Below are 24675 nucleotides of genomic sequence, written 5' to 3'. Positions count from 1 at the left end.
TGTCCCGCCAATCATCCTGTCTTTGTTGTCGTTTTTGTCCACCCCCCCCCCCCCACACACACACACTCAAGTCGTGCGGAGGTTATTATTCTGGAAGCTATCCTTGGGGAGGGGAAGGGGGGGGGGTTGTAGTTGTCAATGTGACCCCAGCAGTCCTCCACTGGGGTTGTTGTCGTTGTGACCCCAGCAGTCCTCCACTGGGGTTGTTGTTGTTGTGACCCCAGCAGTCCTCCACTGGGGTTGTTGTTGTTGTGACCCTAGCAGTCCTCCACTGGGGTTGTTGTTGTTGTGACCCCAGCAGTCCTCCACTGGGGTTGTTGTTGTTGTGACCCTAGCAGTTCTCCACTGGGATTGTTGTTGTTGTGACCCTAGCAGTCCCCCACTGGGGTTGTTGTTGTGACCCTAGCAGTCCCCCACTGGGGTTGTTGATGTTGTGACCCTAGCAGTCCCCCACTGGGGTTGTTGTCGTTGTGACCCTAGCAGTCCTCCACTGGGGTTGTTGATGTTGTGACCCTAGCAGTCCCCAACTGGGGTTGTTGTTGTTGTGACCCTAGCAGTCCTCCACTGGGGTTGTTGTTGTTGTGACCCTAGCAGTCCCCCACTGGGGTTGTTGTTGTGACCCTAGCAGTCCTCCACTGGGGCTGTTGTTGTTTTAACCCTAGCAGTCCTCCTCTGGGGTTGTTGGTCCGGTTATGGTGTTGTATAGATACGGTTCCGTATGACGTTTTCGCCTGATCCAATTGCTATTGCTTATAGTGCAGTGTTGTATTATCCTGTTGTGCTGCTGTTGTTGGTACTGAGTACTGTAAGGCGTTGTGTACACGCTCCAGTTGTAGCTTCGGTGCTGTTGTGTTGTATGATGGTGCTGGGTGTATAGTAAGCTGTGTGGCGTACTGACGCTACGTCTTCATTATAAAGACGTTACGATTGACTCCTAGTTTATGGTATTGTGTATGGTGATGTCACTGTCATGTTTGGGGCTTGAGTATGAGGGTGTTGAGTATGGTGTTGAACGCGATGCTCTGTTATGGAGTCTGACGGGTTTGTGGTATTGGGATCTGGTATTGTGGCGCCTTGGGAGAACTTTGTGCTTATTGTCATATTTTGAGAGTGTGGTGGTGAGGGGTTAAGGCAGATGTAGTGAAGGAGTTGTGGTAGGGTTGTGGTGAAGGGATTTAGCAGCTGTGGCGGAATAGTGGTGGTAGTGATGGTGAGGGAGTAAGGCTGCTGTTGTGTTGGAGTTGTGGTGATGGTGGTAGTGGTGGTGAGGAGGATATGGCAGCTGTGTGGTATTGGTGTGGTGAGGGCGGTGGTGGTGAGGAGGATATGGCAGCTGTGTGGTGCTGGACTAGTGAGGGTGGTTTTGATGGGGAGGGTATGGCAGCTGTGTGGTCATAATGGTGTCGCGCCATTATGATCCCATTGCCCGACCCTCGGCTTGACCCCGAGGACGTCTACCATGACTCATTCCTCATCATAATTTCTTGCTCGTTCAGTGACTCACTCATGCTCACGCGTCATTTATTGACATAATGTGACTACTTTTAAACAGTCTATCTGTTCGATACTCTTATACTGTATTGTCTATGCCATGGTAACTAGAGCAGAGCGTCCGATGGTAAATCCCAGAGCGAAGCCAGGGGGGTCTCTGTGCCTTACCCTGGGGTCTATGTCTCATCCTGCCTAAGGGGCCAGTCAGGGCAGCGACGACTCCGTACCCCGGACAACCAGACGATGTAGCAGTTGTCCTCACCCAAGACGTCGTGGTAAGGGCGTGCAGGAGGTTCATATGGGTAAAGACACATAGGCTTTACTGAAGGGCTAATCGAGAAATTAATTAAATATAATAATGATAATAATAATAATAATAATAATGATAATAATAATACGTAGACCAAGCATTTCAAAATCTGCAGTGGTTGTTGACCAGAGCTGTTTTTTGTGCATGTTTCGAGGGAAACCCGAGTTAGTATGATAGTAACCGTTGGGGAAATTCTGCGAAGCCCCAGTACTATTGCAAGGTGAGGTGACGTAGTGGAGTGAGGTTCTGTGGTGTTGGTGTTGTTGAGTGAGGCGGGTGTTGGGTGGGAAGAGATGGTGACGTACAATATTAAAACCATAGTTCCAATTACCTGACGATCTTGTCGGTGAATCTCATATCTCATGCCTTCGTTATAGTCTTCCCGACCTTATTGACTGTCACTGCCTATCGTACTGGGGTCAAGTATCTGGTTATAGTTTCAAGCAGATAGCCGTAGTCCCTGGTGGAGAGATGGCACATCACAATAGGACCGGCCAGTGAGGTGGCGGAGTGTGAAGTGTACTGTACACACATTCTTTATCTTTTTACTATCTTTTTAGGTGAATTGCTATTCTCGCTTGTGACGGCGCTCTGTAGTTTCTATATTTACTTACGTTATACAAATTCTTTTTTCATTTCCTTCAGCTCTTATACCCGAGTCCACTTCTAGTAACTGTTAAACTCTTCCCTTCTTTTCGTAGAAGCAGTCACCCCTTCTCAGTTATTTTAATTATCTTTTCCCTCCTGTTCCCCGAATCATCCATCCCCATCAGCCAAAGACTTCACCAGATCGCTGTGAATTACTGACCTTTGTATGAACACTTTCTGAAGTCCGACTTCACTCGAACTTAAGTTTTCTCGTTACAAATTAGTGTGTCATCTGTGAATCATCTTTATTTCATGCCGGCGAAAATGGGAACTTTCATAATATGATATACTGAGTAACCTCTCTATATAATGGCCTTCTTCCTACCTATCTTGCTCTTTCATTATGCGAATTCTTTTTATACGAAGCCAAATTAACCTCTAGCATAGTAAACGATACTCAGCGGGCCTTTCCTCAAATTACATAAACCATTTAAAGATGTAAACATTAACTTCCTATGTCTGGTTATTTACATGATCCCTGGTAGCTGCTCGACTCCTATGTGACTACCCAAGTCTCCCGCTCCACTGGACCGTTCATCTCGGAGATGATTAGCATAACTAATCACTTGATAGCAGTAATTTAGCATTAGGCCCTGACATGTTGGCAATTATTCCTGGCTGAGTGAGGAGAATAGCGGGCCGCGCTGTGTGGTAACTGCGCGTGGGAGGCCCGAAATAATTAGCCCATCTTCACGTTGGTACCAAATGGACTAGGATAGGCTAGCCAATACCTTCGACTTATCACTGTAACGCGCCAACCACACTCTTTCGATTTGGGAGTAATGACCTTCACATGTCGGCATTGTTACTGGTCCACCAGTTCCACGACAGTGTTCCTGCCTATGTATGAGAGAAGACGAGCCTCGCAGTGTCGCAAGTCACGGTATGTGAACGTGTGGTTCAACTCTTTCCTGTGTTACGGACGAGATGATGGACCAAGTGTTTGCCGCTGTGTCCAGCATGAGAAGGATTTGAACATAACCTCCGTTGGTATGAAGCTGACTTGTTAAGGAACTCTCGATCCTATTCACAATATAAAGGTTTTCAAGTCATCCGCGACCATAATCATGCTCCTACCGCACACATAGTGGAAGTAGGGAGATGCCGTGAGGGCGAAGATAACCGAGTTACACAGCGAGGGAAAAATATCGTATGCATATTCAGATTAATAACACCATAAATAAAACCTTTTCACATTGGCTTTAAGATTTTTAAGCCTCATTTGGCTACCTCACATAAGGTTCAGGCACAAGTGGTGATGCGCGTAGGAAATTCGGATCACTTGAAGTGATTCGGGTAAGTTTGATTTCGGGAGAAATGGAAGACTTTTTTCCTGTGGTGCTTGACTCTGAGGAAACAATTTGCTGGAGTGATCCGGGCTGCCTGGATTTTCCAGAGGAGCAATCCTTTTTCCCTCCTCTCCACCTCCCCAGTCCATAGGCCTCAGACGTACGGACCGGGCAAATTACTGGCAGTAACACCTCTCTACCGTTTCACCTGAGAGACGGAGGGGCGAACTGTGTGCCTCTGGAATGCTAGAAGGCATTTGAAGCCGTCGCCTACGACAGAGCTTTTACAGATGTTAAATTTCAGAGCTGAATTAGAGGGAGGCTTTGTCCGTGTAACGGATATTACCTGTGGATGGGAATTGAGGACAGGTGATTCAAGTGCCCCTTTCACGTGAATTATTTCGTGGTGTTCCGTAGGGTTCGGTGTTGTTGCCACTGATATTCTTGATCCCCATGATTTGCCAGGACTAAATTTTTAGTTGAATGTTCTCCGATTATGTTAAAAGCTCGAGAGAAAAATTTACCAGGGTTGCATCCACGTTAAGGAAGGTTCCAGAGATGGGCAGATACGTGGATGATGAACCCGATCCATATAGTAGTGATAATGGGTTACAGTGAGTCGTACAGTGCCGTGGTAAGGAAGTAAGAAGTTTACGGGCTTCTCTGGTCTTGAGGTTTGCGTCGCTGATCATGAGTTACGCACGGGATCATCTGATATTTGAATCCTAACCTCGACAGTCAGCCCGCACCCAACCCAGGTGTCAATTTTTTGTCTTCCCCCATTGGGACTGATAGATAAGCGAAAAAGTTGCTCCTAAAAATCCCTCCACGGATAGTACAAATAGGTAGTCACAAGTAGCGTAATTAAAGTGCAATTATGTATTTAAAACTGTGTGCTTAGAGATGATCCTCATAGATCATTACTGGATAAGGGTAAACATTTCATCCATAACAATGATCCGTTTAGTTACTTTTAGTATCCAAACTGTGTCCTTGATAAAGTTAACTTCTCTTTCTTTATATATATATATATATATATATATATATATATATATATATATATATATATATATATATATATATATATATATATATTGCTTTGTCGCTGTCTCCCGCGTTTGCGAGGAAGCGCAAGGAAACAGACGAAAGAAATGGCCCAACCCACCCCCATACACATGTATATACATACACGTCCCCACACGCAAATATACATACCCATACATCTCAATGTACACATATATATACACACACAGACATATACATATATACACATGCACACAATTCACACTGTCTGCCTTTATTCATTTCCATCGCCACCTCACCACACATGGAATAACATCCCCCTCCCCCCTCATGTGTGCGAGGTAGCGCTAGGAAAAGACAACAAAGGCCCCATTCGTTCACACTCAGTCTCTAGCTGTCATGCAATAATGCCCGAAACCACAGCTCCCTTTCCACATCCAGGCCCCACAGAACTTTCCATGGTTTACCCCAGACGCTTCACATGCCCTGATTCAATCCATTGACAGCACGTCGACCCCGATATACCAAATCGATCCAATTCACTCTATTCCTTGCCCTCCTTTCACCTTCCTGCATGTTCAGGCCCCGATCACTCAAAATCTTTTTCACTCCATCTTTTCACCTCCAATTTGGTCTCCCACTTCTCGTTCCCTCCACCTACGACACATATATCCTCTTGGTCAATCTATACTCACTCATTCTCTCCATGTGCCCAAACTATTTCAAAACACCCTTTTCTGCTCTCTCAACCACGCTCTTCTTATTTCCACACATCTCTCTTACCCTTACATTACTTACTCGACCAAACCACCTCACACCACATATTGTCCTGAAACATCTCATTTCCAGCACATCCACCCTCCTGCGCACAACTCTATCCATAGCCCACGCCTCGCAACCATACAACATTGTTGGAACCACTATTCCTTCAAACATAGCCATTTTTGCTTTCGGAGATAATGTTCTCGACTTCCACACATTCTTCAAGGCTCCCAGGATTTTCGCCCCCTCCCCCACCCTATGATTCACTTCCGCTTCCATGGTTCCATCCGCTGCCAGATCTACTCCCAGATATCTAAAACACTTTGCTTCCTCCAGTTTTTCTCCATTCAAACTTACCTCCCAATTGACTTGACCCTCAACCCTACTGTACCTAATAACCTTGCTCTTATTCATATATATATATATATATATATATATATATATATATATTTGCTTTGTCGCTGTCTCCCGCGTTTGCGAGGTAGCGCAAGGAAACAGACGAAAGAAATGGCCCAACCCACCCCCATACACATGTATATACATACGTCCACACACGCAAATATACATACCTACACAGCTTTCCATGGTTTACCCCAGACGCTTCACATGCCTTGATTCAATCCACTGACAGCACGTCAACCCCGGTATACCACATCGCTCCAATTCACTCTATTCCTTGCCCTCCTTTCACCCTCCTGCATGTTCAGGCCCCGATCACACAAAATCTTTTTCACTCCATCTTTCCACCTCCAATTTGGTCTCCCTCTTCTCCTCGTTCCCTCCACCTCCGACACATATATCCTCTTGGTCAATCTTTCCTCACTCATTCTCTCCATGTGCCCAAACCATTTCAAAACACCTTCTTCTGCTCTCTCAACCACGCTCTTTTTATTTCCACACATCTCTCTTACCCTTACGTTACTTACTCGATCAAACCACCTCACACCACACATTCTCCTCAAACATCTCATTTCCAGCACATCCATCCTCCTGCGCACAACTCTATCCATAGTCCACGCCTCGCAACCATACAACATTGTTGGAACCACTATTCCTTCAAACATACCCATTTTTGCTCTCCGAGATAATGTTCTCGACTTCCACACATTCTTCAAGGCTCCCAGAATTTTCGCCCCCTCCCCCACCCTATGATCCACTTCCGCTTCCATGGTTCCATCCGCTGCCAGATCCACTCCCAGATATCTAAAACACTTCACTTCCTCCAGTTTTTCTCCATTCAAACTCACCTCCCAATTGACTTGACCCTCAACCCTACTGTACCTAATAACCTTGCTCTTATTCACATTTACTCTTAACTTTCTTCTTTCACACACTTTACCAAACTCAGTCACCAGCTTCTGTAGTTTCTCACATGAATCAGCCACCAGCGCTGTATCATCAGCGAACAACAACTGACTCACTTCCCAAGCTCTCTCATCCCCAATCACTGCTGTTCAAAGTTTTGTAAAAAAAAAAAAAAATAAATTGTGAATACCTCAATCATTGCTCTCCCATCTTAGTAATTAATTTTGTCTCTGTATAACTTGTAATGTGACTCTTGTCAGTGAGGTCCAGTTAACGGACCTTCAATGCAGTCAGGTATGCCATCATCGCCCACAGGCAGCCAGCCGCTCGCGTGGCAAAACCCACATCAATGCCCACCTCAATTAGGAAAGTCTAGGGTGAACCCACGCCACACTGTGTTACCCAGCTGTCTGTTGCCTCACCATACTGTGTTACCCAGCTATCTCCTGCCTCACCATACTGTGTTACCCAGCTATTTGCTGCCTCACCACACTGTTACCCAGTTGTCTGCTGCCTCACCACACTGTTACCCAGCTGTCTGCTGCCTCACCACACTGTTACCCAGCTGTCTGCAGCACCAGCTGCATCACCACATTTACATAGCTGTCTGCTGCACCAGCTGCCTCACCACATTTACACAGCTGTCTGCCGCACCAGCTGCCTCACCACACTTACAAAGCTGTCTGCTGCACCAGCTGCCTCACCAGTTACCCAGCTGTCTGCTGCACCAGCTGCCTCACCACAGTTACCCAGCTGTCTGTTGCACCAGCTCCCTCACCAGTTACCCAGCTGTCTGCTGCACCAGCTGCCTCACTACACTTACCCAGCTGGCTGCTGCAACAGCTGCCTCACCACACTGTTACCCAGCTGTCTACTGCCCCATTATAGTGTTACCCAGCTGTCTACTGTACCAGCTGCCTCACCACTTACCCAGCTGTCTACTGCACCAGCTGCCTCACCACAGTTATCCAGCTGTCTTTTGCACTAGCTGCCTCACCAGTTACCCAGCTGTCTGCTTCACCAACTGCCTCACCACACTGTGTTACCCAGCTATCTGCTACACCAGCTGCCATGCCACATTGTGTTACTCTGCTGTCTGCTGCATTAGCTGTCACACCATAGTGTTACCCTACTGTCTGCTGCACCAGCTGCTGTACCACAGTGTGTTACAGTACTGTTTACTGCACCAGTTGCCACATCACATTGAGATAACTTGCTGCCCATTTCACCAGCTACCACACCAGTCTAGGGTGAAGCCACACCAACTGTTATCCTGCTGTCTGGTGCACCAGCTGCCACACTACAGTAGGTCTAGGGTTAACCTGCACCAACTGCCACACCACACTGTTATCCTGCTGTCTGGTTCATAAGCTGCCACACTACAGTCTAGGGTGAAGCTGCACCAAGTGCCACACCACACTGTGATATCCTGCTGTCTGCTGCACTAGCTACCACACCAAACAGTTATCCTGCAGTCTGCTGCCACACTACACTGGGTTACCCCTGCTGTCTGCTGCATCAGCTGCCACAACACACTACCTTACTGTGCTGTCTGTTGGAACATCAGCCACTACACACTGTATTGCCTTGTTATCTGGTGCACCAGTTGCTACATCTCACTGTGTTACCCTGCTGTCTGCTGCATGAGCTGCCACTACACACTGTGTTACCCTGCAGTCTGCTGCACCAGCTGCCTCACCACACTACCTTACCTTGCTGCCAGCTGCAACAGCTGCCACACACACGGTCACCCTATTTTATTCTGCACCAGCTGTTACACTATTCTGTGTTACCCTGCTGTCTTGCTGCACCAGATGCTACACCACACTGTGTTACCCTGCTGTCTGCTGGACTGACTGCCATATCACATTGTGTTACCTTACAGCTGGGTATAATTGAATATTCAGTTTCTCTGTTCAAAAGTAGTGATGGACTGAAAATGGGCAGGAAAAGTACCCACGGTGATATGGCTCAGGGAAAGCTGTTGCAGTTGGTGAACGATTAGTTAAGAAGATGAGATGACGCAGGCAGGGTTCCCATGGTGCTGGTGCAGATGTGGTAAGTTAGGTTTCTTAAGGAACAGGTGCTAGAACAGAAGTTAAGGCAAGTTTCCTTAAGTGATAGACTCAAGCATGGTGCCGATGTAAGAAATATGATGTATCATGATGTATGGTGTGATAGGAATCCTGTAGGAGATTTATGTGGATGCCAGGTCTTGTATACCTTCTGCAAGAGGAAGGAGGATGTTGCTGGGGTTATAAGACAGTCTAATTATGCTACAGGAGGAAAAGTTCTAGCTGAAAGTTCCATGGTGAGGTTGTTGCAAGAAACAGGCATTGGTTTTGTTACATGGAGGCTTTGCCATAGGAGCCAAGAGCCAGAGTTGCTTGGAAGCTACTGAAGGAGGAGGACATGGAAGAAAAGGCACCTTGGAACCCCTGCCAGAGAATAATGAGTGTGGAGTCACATGGTGGACATTCCCAGGTGGAGATGATGCCTCTGTATTTCAGAACCAGGGACTGTTTGATTGAATGTCTGATTGGTGCATATGGAAAGATTCCAGCTGTTCATGGAAAACTGGACAATCTCATTCGTTTTTCTTTTTTCCTTTTGTGGGCATGTATTTCAGGCTCATTGACATTGGTCCCCTTTAACATTAAGGAATGACATTGATTGGTAGAAGGCTAGCTGCAGGGAACCACCATTGTGAAGACCATTTTAACCTACCTGCTCTCTGCATGTAGAGAAGTCAGAGAAGGTCGCTTGTTGTTCATATCAAGGCTACTAAATTACGATGGTGGGTAAAGTGGCTGAGGCCATGCAAATATAATTTCACTGCAGCCATCATAGGACTATAGAAGAGGATTTAGATACTCTCTTTGTCTTTCCATTAACTCCCTTCATCCCCTTAAAGATTGAGAAAGGGTGTAAAATGGAACTCAATCACAGAGCACCATGCATGCCTCCATCCCTGCACAACATCATATTATCTGGATGACAACACTCCAGCATATACTTGTATGCAGATGTCTACCGGAAGTAAACTGTATCTACATGATGGGAAGTCAGTGCTGTAAATATGTGCAGAGATATTATTTTGATAGGCCTCAAGACCAAATTCACCATGGTTATGGCTTAACTGAGAAAATTCTGAAATTTTCATGTTTAATCTTTAGTGCCATTTCACATATGTTTACCTCTTTTGACTGATTCACAACAATTCTGCATTAACAAGCAACTGAAGTAATTTTGAGAAAGTTACTTAGTTACTGCGAAATTATGTTAGCAGTCAGTATTATAGAGTACAGAATAACATGGATATTACATCATATTGAATACAGACATACTACACATCTTCCCATTTACAACACACACTCATCAAAATTACAGCAGATACAGAACACAATAATGGGATAATCTAATTTGTCATGAACTTTATGAGCAGTGCACTGTGTATACTGTACACTATACACATTATATGAATATTACTCTGTACGTCACATCATACACAAAGTATAAGGATTACACTATTACACTCTTTACTAGTATGTCCTACGTGCAGCATGAATATTACACAATGTGCTAAACACAATACGCAAGACAACATGAACAATTTAGCTTAGACTACAGAATACAAATATATCATGCACATCTGCACAACATACTCAATATACATGACAGAACATACCTGAAATAACATGATACTTAAAGAACAAAAAAACAGCTCCAGTAACAGTGTTGGTAGTGTGCTTTACACAGTACAACATGCTAAACACATTGTAGAGCAAACATAGGTTACCAAAGAGAATTTAGTGTAAACAGGCTTTACAGAAGCACTACAGAACACTATACAATATATATATACATGTACTTGATAGAAAATACAATATAAGTACATTGTTGTAATCGTAAATACTACCGAGCACAGTATACATCTTAATATGCACAGGAGATGGTTGGCATAAAATCCATATGTATAAAGGTTGCAGTACAAAACACTACATCATCTACAGCTTTTACTAGGAAAATATGTTTACGGACAATTTCATTTTCAAAATATTTCGTATGCCCAGAGGCTCAAGGCTCAGCATGACAGTTCCTAAACCACAGGAGACTATCATGCCTTTTAAAGACAGTCAGGCCTTATAGTTCATGCCCAAAACTGTAGAAAAGATACTTACACCACACTGTTACTCTCAATGTGGTCATGCTGTCATGGAGTGAATATTCATATCTGTTCTCACATACATTTGCTATATATTCACTACCAGCAGCATGTGTAGATTGATACAAATTCTGGGGCTGGAAATCCTTCCCTCTTGTGTTTTTTTTAGTTTTCCAAAAGAGGAACAGAGAAGGGTGCCAAGTGAGGGTATTCCTCAAAGGCTCAGTCCTCTGTTCTTAACGCTACCTCCCTAATGCGGGAAATGGCAAATAGTATGAAAAAAAAAATCTGCACCAGCAAATATAAACCGAGATGTGTTTCCTCCATAAGGAATGTAGCTTTAACTATCATACAGTGGTTAGTAAGTGAACAGATGCTAATCAACATGACTTTTTATCATTCTACTCTTTATATGTATTTACTTTATATCCTTCCTGTGCTAACCTAAGTCGTTTTTCCACAGGTGCTGTGATGGTGGCAGATGTGGAGAATCAGAAGACACCTCTCGTGTCTGCTATGGAGATGCGTGTCCTAAAAGCTGACTCTGTTAATACCTTGCTGGAGCACGATGATGATGGAGGTTTGCGTAAATTGCTTCAAGAATGGTCACCAGCTCATGTTTGGCGACCAGAGCCCAATCATGAACAGTCAGCACATACCACTACCTCACTCCATGTTGCTGCTAAGAAGGGTGCTTTAAAATGTTTGAAAGTTTTGTTGGATGCTAATCCCCCAAATGATGTTCTTAATGCTCCTGATCAAGATGGAAGAACACCATTGTTGGTGGCAGTGCAAGAAACACAACCTAGAGTTGTTAAGATGCTCTGTGAAGCTGGAGCCCATGTTAATGCACGGAATGATAAAGGTCAGAGTGCCCTACATCTTTTAACTTTTGCAGTATCAAAAGGACTTAAACCTGAGAACACTTTGCAAGAAATTGCAGAGGTACTTTTATCCCAGGAGGATATTGATCTGGAATCTCATGCACCGCTGACACCACTTGCAGTGGCTGCTTCTAGGCTACCTCCAGGGGATGGAGCTCCCAGAAGTGGTGGGCTAATCAAATTATGCAGAGATCTGGTGAAAGCTGGTGCTTCTCTTGAGGAAGATGGGGGAGCTGGTACTATTGAGGAGGTTCTGCAACAAAAGCAAGCTCTTCCCGCAATTCTGATGGGTGGAGAACGTAAGTCAGCCCCTAAAAGGCCTGCAGCATCAGAATTCCTGGATATGATAATATTGGGAAACAGTGTTCAGGATGTGCATGCATTTCTGAAGAAGAAATCAGCTGAAGATGCCCATGATGCAGCTAATTGTCGACTTGGGAAAAAAACATTACTTTTCCATGCAGTTGATAACAGTAACGAAGTGTTAGTAAAAGTATTGATCGAGGCTGGTGCTAGTCCCTGGACAAATGAAATAACAAATGAACTGCCTATTCATCGTGCCGCTTCCCGTGGACATTTGAATATTTTTAATCTGCTTATTGATCACATGAAAGGTGGTAAGAAGTCTGTTGATCTTCAGGAATATAGTTTCAGCCTTATCCAGAAACTTATAGAAAATAGTAGGAAGGTGAAAGGAGCTTCTCCTGATGTAAGCCATTCAGGATGTTTACATAGGTTAATGGAAGATGATGTTATTATGAACTTCAACCAGGAATGGATGGATCAGAGTACACTGCATGTGGCTGCTTCGTTTAATAATCAAGAGGCAATATGTGAACTTCTCCGCAAGGGAGCCTTCCTTGGTGCTCGTCGAACAGTACTAGGAAAGGACCAAGGCAATATCTTAGACTCAGTCCTGCTTGCAACTTTGGAACGAGCCATGGATGGCTGTATTACACATCATCCAGCAACTGCAGATGAAACTGAGCCGGAAAATGTTCTCAATGAAGATTATATGTTAAAACTTGATTACCAGTTCCTTTTGCCCCCAGTCAATGATGACCTTAAGAACGAAGTAAAGAAAACTAATGAAATGGAAACAATTATGGACATCTGTAGAAGTAATCGTCATCGTCATGCTATAAAACACCCACTAATACAAACTCTTTTATATGCAAAATGGCGAAAGGCCCTTCCCCTCTACCTTCTCAATCTAGGAATATACCTCTTCTTTGTTGTCATCCTCACAGCATTTGTATACTATCTGAAGGACTTGCGCATACTTGAAGCACGAGCTGAGAAACTTATTGATTCTGGCTCTTCTAACTCCACCCTAGATGAAAATATAGAAAGTAAACAAACGACAGTGCAATGTCTCATAGGTTTCCTTCTCCCAGTCACAATATACATGGTTGTGCGGGAACTGTTCCAGATTTTCTTCTCTCGTGAAATGTATCTCAAAAGCATAGAAAACTACTTAGAATGGTTTCTGGTGATTGTAGTATTTGTACTGCTTGCAAAAAGATTTGATGCTGATATCACCCGCCATATTGCTGCTTGGGCTATGATTGTAGCTTGGTAAGTTGAGTATAGCTATGATTGTGGCTTGGTAAGTTGAGTATAGCTAAGATTAGATGATGAAGAGTAACATATGAAAAAATGGCATCATAGTTATAACATATATTTGACATTTTGTTATGTATTAGCATTTAGGCAGTTCATCATACATGATGCAGACAGATATAGAATTGAAATTTATTTTAACCATACTTCTTCCAGGTATGAGTTTGTCCTCATTCTTGGTCGAGCGCCTCTCTTCGCTCTCTACATCACAATGCTTCGACATGTATCCTGGAACTTCTTGAAGTTAATTTTCCTCTTTAGTGCCCTCATCCTTGCATTCACTATCAGCTTCAACATTATCTTACAACCCAGTGGTGGTAATGAGGTAAAGTACTCAAGCATATTAAATTATTACATTTGGGGAGAATTTATCAGTGACTGTTTGGTATAGCACTGTAATGTTGTGAAAATTGTCATTATTATATTTTATGAGATCTCTACTTATTTTCTATCAGAGTACCGACTTTCGTGATTTCTGGTCAACACTACCAAAGGCAATTGTAATGGCAACTGGTGAGTTTGAATACTCTGACCTGAGTGAGCACTTCTCAAGAAAGATGCAGTTCTTAACATCTGCAGTACTAGTTTTCTTACTGTTCCTGTTCCTCATCTTCCTTGTCCTCATGAATGTTATGAATGGACTGGCAGTTACAGACACCCAGGTGAGTTGAATTAAATGTTGTATCTGCATAATATATTCTATAAGTTGAACTACATCTATCCTCAATAAACTTTGCATTCCTGTGTACAAGCCCGATCCTTCCATGGACCTTCTAACTATACAGTTTATCAATGATATTTCATGTATATATGTTTTCCATACAAATTTGCTATTTCCTGCATTAGCAAGATAGCGTCAAGAACAGAGGACTGAGCCTTAGACTTAAAATCCCATCCCTTTTAGTTGCCTTCTACGACACGCAGGGAATACATGGGAAGTATTTTTTTTGGGAGTGGACTTGGCAGCAGATGGAATCATGGGAGTGGAAGTGAGTCACAGGGTGGGGGATTGGGTGAAGGTTCTGGAAGAGAACATTATCTTGGGGAGCAAAAATGGGTATGTTCGAAGGAATAGTAGTTCCAACAATGTTATATGGCTGCAAGGTACGTGCTATAGATAGTGTTGTGCAGAGGAGGGTAGATGAGTTGGAAATGAAGTGTCTGATGACAACATGCGGTGTGAGGTTGTTTGATCGAGTAAGTAATGAAACAGTTAAGAGAGATGTATGGAAATAAAAAGTGTAGTTGAGAGAGCAGAAGAGGGTGTGTTGAAATGGTTTGGACTTATGGAGAGAATGAGTGAGGAAAGATTGACAAAAAAGGATATATGTCAGAGGCAGAGGGAACAAGGAGAAGCAGGAGACCAAATTGGAGGTGGAAGGATGGATTGAGAAAGATTTAAAGTGATTGGGGCCTAAACATACAGGAGGGTGAGAGGCATGCAAAGAATAGAGTGAATTTGAATGATGTAGTATACCGCGGTTGACATGCTGTCAGCGGACTGAACCACGGTATGTGGAGCGTCTGGTGTAATCCATGGAAAGGTCTGTGAGGCCTGGATGTGGATAGGGAACTGTAGGTTTGGTGCATTACACATGTCAACTAGGGACTGATTGTGAATGTGGCTTTTTTTGTCTGTTTTTCAGGTGCTGCCCTCGATCAAACCACCTCACACCACATGTTGTCCTCAAACATTTCATTTCCAACACATCCCCCCCCCCTCCTTTGTACAACCCTATATATGTCTCGCAACCATATAACATTGTTAGAACTACTATTCCTTCAAACTTACCCATTTTTGCTCTATGAGATAATGTTCTCTCCTCCGCACATTCTCCATTGCTCCCAGAACCTTCGCCCCCTCCCCCACCCTGTGACTCACTTCTACGTCCATGGTTCCATTCACGGCTAAGTCCACTTCCAGCTATTTAAAACACTTCACTTCCTCCAATTTTTTTCCATTCCAACTTACATCCCAATTAACTTGTCCCTCAACCTTAATGAACCTAATAACTGGCCTCTTATTCACATTTATGCTCAACTTTCTCCTTTCACACACTTTTCCAAACTCAGTCACCAACTTCTGCAGTTTCTCACTTGAATCAGCCACTATAGCTGTATCATCGGTGAACAACAACTAACTCACTTCCCAGGCCCTCTCATCCCCAACAGACTGCATACTCATCCCTCTCTCCAAAACTCTTGCATTTACCTCCCTAACCACCCCATCCATAAATAAGTTAAACAACCATGGGGACATCACACACCTCTGCTGCAGACTGATATTCAATGGGAATCACTCTCTCTCCTCTCTTCCTACTCGTACACATACCTTACCCATTGGTAAAAACTTTTCACTGCTTCTAGCAACTTACCTCCCACACCAGATACTCTTAAGACCTTCCACAAAGCACTTCTATCAACCCTATCATATGCCTTCTCCAGATGCAGAAATGCTACATACAAATCCGTTGTTTTTCTAAGTGTTTCTCACACACATTCTTCAGAGCAAATACCTGATCCACACATCCTCTACCACTTCTGAAAACCACACTGCTCCTCCCCTGTCTGATGCCTTGTACATGCCTTCACCCTCTCAGTCAATACCCTTCCATATAATTTCCTGGGAATACTCAACAAACTTATGCCTATGTAGTTTGAACACTCACCTTCATCCCCTTGCCTTTGTACAATGGCACTATGCATGTATTCCGCCAATCCTCAGGCACTTCACCATGATCCATGCATACACTGAATATCCGTACCAACCAATCAACAACACAGTCATCCTGTTTATTAATGAATTCTACTGCAGTACTATCCAGACCTGCCGCCTTTCCAGATTTCATCTCTCGCAAAGCTTTCACTTCCTCTTCTCTCATAACCAAACCATTCTCCCTGACCCTCTCACTTCGCACACTACCCCAACCAAAACACCCTACATCTGCCACTCTATCATCAATACATTTGACAAACCTTCAAAATACTCATTCCATCTCCTTCTCACTTTATCACCTCCTGTTATTACTTTCCCATTTGCCCCCTTCAATGATGTACCCATTTGTTCTCTCGTCTTATGCACCATATTTACCTCCTCCCAAAACATCTTTTTATTCTCCCTTAAGTGTGATGATACTTTCTCACCCCAACTCTCATTTGTCCTTTTTTTCAGCCCTTGCCCCTTTCTCTTGACCTCCCACTGCTTTCTTTTATACACCTTCCACTTTTGTGTAATGATCTCATTGTCAGGGGAGATACAAGAATGACATAGAAGATGGACAACAGTGCATTGCTATACAAAGAAGAGATGTAGCTAAGCTCTAACCCATTTGTTTTCCACATTTGTCATGGTGGATAAAAGATAATGAGACATCTTGGGGATGGTACTCAAGTCTAAACACAAAATCCATTCATGTTTCATATAGAACTTATACACATAGCCTAAAGGTAATGGATACAATATTTTTAATAATTTTGCACGTGAAACAATGTTTGTGTAACTTTGAACCATCAGAAAGCTAATTTGTCACAACCTCAGCCACCCATGTGGACAATCTGTGATTGTTTGGCATCACCTCCATTCATGACTCTGAATTTATGCTACTGAAAAGCAGTCATTTTCATACATTTATTCACATAGCAAAGAATAAGCAAAAAAACACAGAGTAATACATGCAGGTCTGGCAATGATGATGGTTTGTAACAAACTGGTGCCAACAGAGTGTCAGAGCTCAGGATAGGCAAGTGAGGTCAGGTGTGGAATTTTCCACTTGTAAGATCATGTCACCTCTCAAAAATTTTCTAATTTTGGAGCATTTGGGATTTCATTTATTTGGATTAGGGATGTTCAACCTGTACCTGCTCATGTGATTTTCCTGGAACACACTGCATTTGTTAATGTGGCATACAAACATCAAGCACCATCTTTTACCCCAGAACAAGCAATTAAATGGAAGAGAACCTCTCTGACCTTAGAAATTAAGCTAGAAATCTTATGATATGCTAATATGGTTTTCCTGCAACCCACTTTGTTTGTTAATATGGTAACCAAACATCCAGCAACATCTCCTAACCCAGAATAAGCAGTTGAACAAAAGAGAACCTCTCTGACCCTGTAAACAAAGCTAGAAATCTTATCAACACGCTAGTGCTGGTGAGGGAGCACCAGCACTTAGGTGTGCTTACAACCTGAGTAAACCTATAATCAGCAACATAGAGAAGAATGCATAGAAAATTAAAAATGCAATGATCCAATCTACTCCACTGTCTGCCAAGGTCACCCCAGGGGTTAGAAATCCACTTATGGAGATGGGGAAAATCCTCTTGTTGCACACAGAGCATGAGAGGAAGAAAAGCAGTCTTAATAACTTTCCTCAGAGAATGTATGAGCGTTTAAGTACAGAAGACCATGTAGCAAAGCCTAAGCAATTTCAAGCAAGTAAAGTTGACATCAGAAGCTACATGACATTATGGTAGAATCTGCTAATATAGATAGCTAAACTGCTGCACACTTTCCATTTTCCCCCTTATGTGTATTGGTTCATTACATGCAATATCTCTTTGTGTGAGGTTTTTGCAGAACATAAACCCTGCATAAAGTGAGAGATGGGTGTATAACAATATCTTAATTATTTAATATATATTCTAATAACCAGAAATTTATATCAGAAACAGCTGATTCACCAAGCATTTCACATAACATTACTGTTTCAAATTTTTAGCCTCTCACTGAAAACCTTTCCACTACCAGATGTTCATGAAATGTCAAATACTGTTGTTTGTTTTTTGAGCATTAAAGTGGTGTCTAATGCCATTTTACACCCTGTGTTTAGGACAACTGGTCTATTTTTTTCTCTTTAAAGCTGCTAAGCTCATCATAATACACTCTCCCCATGGATATCATAAACTTACCCTATTAACTTTTATTTCCCATCTTCACACTCTCTTTCATACCTTCCTTTTCTCATTATAAATCACATTTTTTCCAGTAGCTACAACCTGTCGCTTTTAAAAAGCAGATTTTCTATTGGAAAAGCTCAAAGAGTATTCTTCACCTTTCCTCTTGGATTCTAGTATTAATGAGGAGTTTGGAATGTAAGTGGGTCACCCAACATACACATTAAAAAAGTGCAAATGGAGAGTTATACTTTTATCATACAAATTCAAAACTTCTCCGAAGTTCCTTAGGTGATGCATGAACATATTTTAGGCTTTTTATCTACAGTACTCAAAATTCTACAGAAATGCAGTTAGCAAGGAAACTTTTATTATGATTTTCAGCAAGTGGTTGATGATGCAATACTCTACTCCTTAACCTCAAGACTAGAGTTGGTCTATCAAATTGAATCCATGTTCCTGAGATGTCCTGGCTTGCAGTCGTATGTTGACCGACTTCAATTACTCTTAGGAACAAAGAACCAGCCTGTTCTGTTTGCCCTGATTAACAATCGAGTCAAGAAACAAAGACTTTTATCTGGGAAGAGCAAGGAATACTCCAGCAAACTGGATGATGATACAGCAGAATGCCTCAGGTATCTAAGTTTAGACTTGTTTTACTCTCTAGTTTTACCATAATTCCAGATGTTAGATATTGTTGGCATTTCATGTCTGGTCATCCCTTTGTTGCCATAGTATTTTCATATAAAATGAGATAAATGAAGTAGAAAATCCCAAAATTTGTAACTTATAATTCAAACATATATGTTAGGAAATGTTAAAATTTTCAAACAGTATTTCCAATCAGTTACTCTGGCAGATTTCACAAACAAAAAAAGTTGTCACACATGATGTCGAGTGACTACCATGATCACAGAGGAGATATGCATTACTGAATTAGGATGAATCTTTTAATCTTGTTGCGATGGAACAATCTAAAACTCGAAGCTAAATCACCAAATGGAATGGTCGATCAGAGAGTATTCTCTAGTCATGAGCTCGAGTCATCTGAATCTGTCATTTCAGCCACACAGTGCTTTTGTACACTATCAATAAACTCCACCTCCACCTCTTAGGGAATAGTATGACCAGCTTCTGGCACCAAACCAGCCAGCTGTAGATTTGCCCCTATCAAGACCCACAACTCAGTTATGTGGCAGTGGTTATCAAAAAGTTAGGCTCTTTAATAAGTTGAGGCAGAGGCCAAATTACAGCACCTGTAAATTGTTTTTCACTTGGAACACTCCTCTGAAGCATAGGATCACAGGACTTAGACAAGTGAACACTCCTCTGAAGCATAGGATTACAGGACTGCAGATAAAATGGGTGGAGGTAACATCCCATTTCTTCACTTCAATTATGGGATACCCTGTTTAGTGACAGGGTTACATTAATAAAAAAAACTGTTGCTATGCAAAGTGTTATCAAATGAGCAACCAAAATCCTTTATTCATAGAAACAGTTGGTTATGATGATATTTGATGAAACTTAAGACAAAATGTGCTTATGAGGGCATCAGATGTTGGTAGAGTGGGATGGAAAGGAGTGAGGGTGAACAGAAGGGAAAGGGAGAGGCACTAAGGATGTCCACAGTACTCCCAGAATTACATGATTCATCTCTTTAAATTAGGGGTGGAGGAGGGAAATTTTACTAAGCCTTTTGAAAAAGCCTTCTAATGTTAGCTGTGTGGCACACCTTTCTCTCTGTGTATCTCATAGTCACATCAAAGATTTGTAGTCCCTCTAGAGAACACCAAAGCATGTTCATAGTTGGGATTTTATCATGAGCAAGAGCCACGAGTTGTCTATGTAGCATAACATTTCTATTAAGCCCTTGGTTGAAAACAGGTGTAGTTTAGGAAAGTTTCTGCCTTCGCCTCTTGGAGTTTTTCTGCCTACAATTCCATTAATTTTTTTTCAAATCTGTTGCAACTGCAAAGGGTCACATACCATTACATAAGTTTACACTTTAATTCTTAACTGTCTTAGTGCAGAATATTGCTATACAAACTGTTATATACAAGAGTTCCCAGTAATCCTTCTTTTTCTCACATAGAACAAATTTCCTCTGTTAATTTGGACCTAAACAGTAATCATGAATGAGGAAACAGTAACCAGGTGAATCTCATTAGTGCAAAAATTCAATTTCTGGCCAATATTCCTATCTAAATCACACTTATTTCCTACCACCAAATTTTATACCATTACAGTTCAATTCTACAATTAAGTAAACATTTAAGCTTAACTATAGGTTCAACTCTCTTGGAAGTTCTACATAATGAACACCATAAGAACTACTCTTGAAAAACTAATGGTGTTGTAGAGGGGTCTTATTTGTTCCAAGATGGAGTACTGCTCTCAGAATTAGGTTAGTCCATTCTCTATCTCTCCTTTAGCCAGAGTGGAATCAAAAACCTTTCATCTTATAAATTTTCCTGTTGCTACATCTCGTAACCTATTCTTTTCTGTTCACAATGATTTGCTTCCCCATCTCTGTATTATTTCACCTACTGCCCTAGTGAGCTGCCTGGATGTGTCCCAACCTGTAAAATTTATAACCCACAGCTATTGTTTGGTAACTTTTTCCTTCAGTCTCTTTGAGGAGACCAGCCACACACGGATTGGCCATCTTGATACTTCTTTCTTTGTAAAATGAAGCTGTGTCATTCTTTAACTTCTTTCATAGGTCCCTCTTCCTATTACCTTTCTGCTTTCAAAAGTTAGGTCTACAAATACCTGAGGAACTGTTGTAACCCCTTCAATGCTTCACACATAATACAACTCTCAAAAAGATAAGTTCCTACTGCTCTATATGTCATACGATGATTTCTCCTGCTTACATTTGTGCACAGGACTGAAAGTTATTATATAAAGGAGTTAATCTTACATGTATTTTCTTCTTTTCTTTAACCCTTAAATGGTTGTGAATCATTAAATCCAAGAGTTTGGATAAGAGATGATATAGGGCTGTAGGAGGAAGTGGAGTTGGGTGGTTTCATGGGTTTTAGGACTGGTACTGTATTACTGTATTATGTTGGCAAGTTTCCAAATTGTTAAGGATTTGTTTTGTAACCAGGATAGGTTAAAGACATCTGCAAGTGCTTTGACTGCAACAGGGCCTTTTTTTTTGTGAGGGTCTGATACATTTTCAGGGCATGTTGCTAGAGAATTCTTTTAGGTTCCTGCCAGTAACTGGTGATGCATAGTTTCATATGAATCACCTTGCTTTTATATAGAGTATAGATACCTAAGCTAAGTGATATCGATAAACTTGAAATTACATAATGAAATATCATGTCACAGAACCCATCGTCTTCAGCATATAGAGAAACAAGATCGGCAGAATCGTGGTGATTCTATGGATGAAGTCCGCGCGCTTTTGCAAGAACTGAAGGACATTACCAAGCATTACTCTGAACTACAGCAGTAGGCTGCTTTTGTGCTGCACTCTGGACTTTAGATATAAAAGTAAATGCAAAGATAGTAGTCCTTCTGATCTCTGTAATGACATCATATTACTAAATAATGTTAAGTCAGAAAGTTTTATTTCAGAAGGAAAAAAATACCTGGCTTTGTTATGAAAGGCTTTCTTTAAAGAATCATCTTTTATTGTACTATGGTAACTGTCATGACAGAGTCTATGAAATATGTAAAAATCCTATAACTATACCATCTATCCCGCATCATCCATGTTTTGATTTCACTATTTATCTAATGTATATGCATGGCTTATGTATTCAGCAAATAGTAGATATGTTTGATAGGTAATTTCAGGTTGTATTCAGCTTGGGTAGAAACACTTAACTACCATAAATCAAGGCATTATTGACAGGAAAAGATATTACTAATCAAAATTTATGAATAAAAACAGCCATATGTCTGTCATTGAATAATGTAAGGAAACCAAAAGAATGTTGGTTTCTTGTAACTCATTCCAGCTTAACCTGCTTTAATTACAATTTTTTTTTACTGTATTAGAGATTTCTTGAGACATACAAGAAATCAGAAATTCAGAGTATATTAAGTTCTTTTCATGTTTTCGTATTATCATGGAATACACTTTCTGTCTAATTCATTCATATGTGCAGTGAAGCATATATTGTAAGCTCATGGAAAGAACAAGGAGAAGGGAGAGATCAAATTGGAAATGGAAGGATGGAGTGAAATGAAAAAGAGGATATATGAGTCAGAAGCGAAGGGAACAAGAAGAATAGGAAGTGGATAAGATTTTGAGCAGTCAGGTCCTGAACATGCAGGAGGATGAAGCATGCATGGGACAGAGTGAATTGGAAAGAAGTTGTATATTGGGGTTGTATTTATTCATTCATATATATATACATATTTATTCATAACGCTTTGTCACTGTCTCCTGTGTTAGTGAGGTAGCGCAAGGAAACAGACAAAAGAATGGCCCAACCCACCCACATACACATGTATACACATACACGTCCACATATGGGGCTTGAACATGAAGGAGGATGAGAGGTGTGCAAGGAATATTGTGAATTGTAACGATGTGGTATACCGGGGTCGACGTGCTGTCAATGGATTGAACTAGGGCATGTGAAGCGTCTGGGGTAAACCATGGAAAGTTCTGTGGGGCCTGGATGTGGAAAGGGAGCTGTGGTTTCGGTGCATTATACATGACAGCTAGAGACTGAGTGTTAACGAATGTGGCCTTTGTTGTCTTTTCCTAGTGCTACCTTGCGCACATGCGGGGGGAGGGGGTTGTTATATATATATTTATATATATATAAACACTTTTAACAGGTCTTAGAAAATATTCCCATGATATTCCTTGAGCAGTTCTATGAGAAACCAAGGCTTTACTGCACTTTATTCAAACTTTCATGCTCCTTGCTCCCATCAAAATATTTATCTCCTGACTCTGTGTATGAATTACATTCAGATTTGGATGAAATATGGGGTTCACTTGTAATAGAAAATAAGCTCCATATCCATTACAGCTTTTAAACTAAGTACTAATGTATAGTGACGCATACATTCATTCTTACTTTTAAAAGGTTATTTTGAAGCATATGGTTATGCTTGGTATAAGTGTATCACTTATGGTAATTACTGAATGAATAGTGTGGTTTTATTGTACTTAATTTTTCACCCTCAGTTTATGAAATAAATTACAATATTTGTCACTTTGCTAATTTACTTCTGTCCAATATATCTACTGTATGGATAAGTTTAGGTATGTGATTTTATATAAATGAAAGAAGGCCACTTTTGTTTTACAGGAATTTTACAATGTAGTATTTATCTGGTTGAGCACGACTGAACCAACCTATAAATGGATTAGGGAAAATTTTCATATTTCAAATTTCACTGCATTTTCTAAATAAATGGACAGAACCAGGCATGTGAAATGTCTAAGGTAAACCATGGAAAGTTCTGTGGGGTCTGGATGTGGACAGGGAGCTGTGGTTTTGAGGTATTACACATGACAGCTCGAGAATGGACGAGCAGATGTGGCCATTCTTCGTCTGTTCATGGTGCTACTACACTAAAGCAGGAGGCTGCAATCAAGTACGAATGAGAGAAAGAAATATGTGTGTGTATGTATGTATATTTATCCCTGGGGATAGGGGAGAAAGAATACTTCCCACGTATTCCCTGCGTGTCGTAGAAGGTGACTAAAAGGGGAGGGAGCGGGGGGCTGGAAATCCTTCCCTCTCGTTTTTTTTTTAAATTTTCCAAAAGAAGGAACGGAGAAGGGGGCCAGGTGAGGATATTCCCTCAGAGGCCCAGTCCTCTGTTCTTAACGCTACCTCGCTATCGCGGGAAATGGCGAAGAGTATGAAAAAAAAAAAAAAAAAATGTATGTATATATGTATGTGTGGGTACATACATGTGCTTGCTGATAATCAGAAACAAAGAAAAGCCGAGTTCTGTCACATCTATTCTCTACTCAAATCATGTCAAAAAACTTCTCACTCCAAAGGAGTCCATTATTTTTCTGTTAACGATTGTAGCACAGCCTCAAAGCCTGAAAAGCCCCTATAAAGGGTCCTGGGTATTATATAACTGAATAATTGAAATTATTAACATTGATGATGGTCTCATGTTAGAAACAATTATGTTAAAGAAAACCCTAAAGCTGATTTAAGGGGTAACAGCCCACACACACAAAATATATATATATATATATATATATATATATATATTTTTTTTTTTTTTTTTTTTTTTTTTTTTTATACTTTGTCGCTGTCTCCCGCGTTTGCGAGGTAG

At 41.6% G+C, this 24675-nt stretch overlaps 1 protein-coding gene across 8 annotated transcripts in view; it reads left to right on the top strand.

Moving 5' to 3' along the window:
* Positions 1-23588, top strand: part of LOC139761711 (transient receptor potential cation channel subfamily A member 1-like) — a 111518-nt gene extending 87930 nt beyond the window's left edge. For all 8 annotated transcript variants that reach the window (XM_071686078.1, XM_071686080.1, XM_071686086.1 and 5 more), the window contains 5 exons: positions 11457-13455; positions 13657-13825; positions 13956-14162; positions 18781-19031; positions 21739-23588. In XM_071686078.1, coding sequence (XP_071542179.1) covers positions 11457-13455; positions 13657-13825; positions 13956-14162; positions 18781-19031; positions 21739-21865 — 2753 coding nt within the window. In that variant the 3' untranslated portion in view covers positions 21866-23588. The remainder of the gene's footprint in view (positions 1-11456; positions 13456-13656; positions 13826-13955; positions 14163-18780; positions 19032-21738) is intronic.
* The last annotated feature ends 1087 nt before the right edge of the window (positions 23589-24675 follow it).

This window comes from Panulirus ornatus, chromosome 41, assembly GCF_036320965.1.
Source record: "Panulirus ornatus isolate Po-2019 chromosome 41, ASM3632096v1, whole genome shotgun sequence".
Lineage (NCBI taxonomy): Eukaryota > Metazoa > Arthropoda > Malacostraca > Decapoda > Palinuridae > Panulirus > Panulirus ornatus.
Note: the sequence above shows the minus strand (reverse complement) of the source record. Positions and strands in the feature narration are given on the sequence as shown.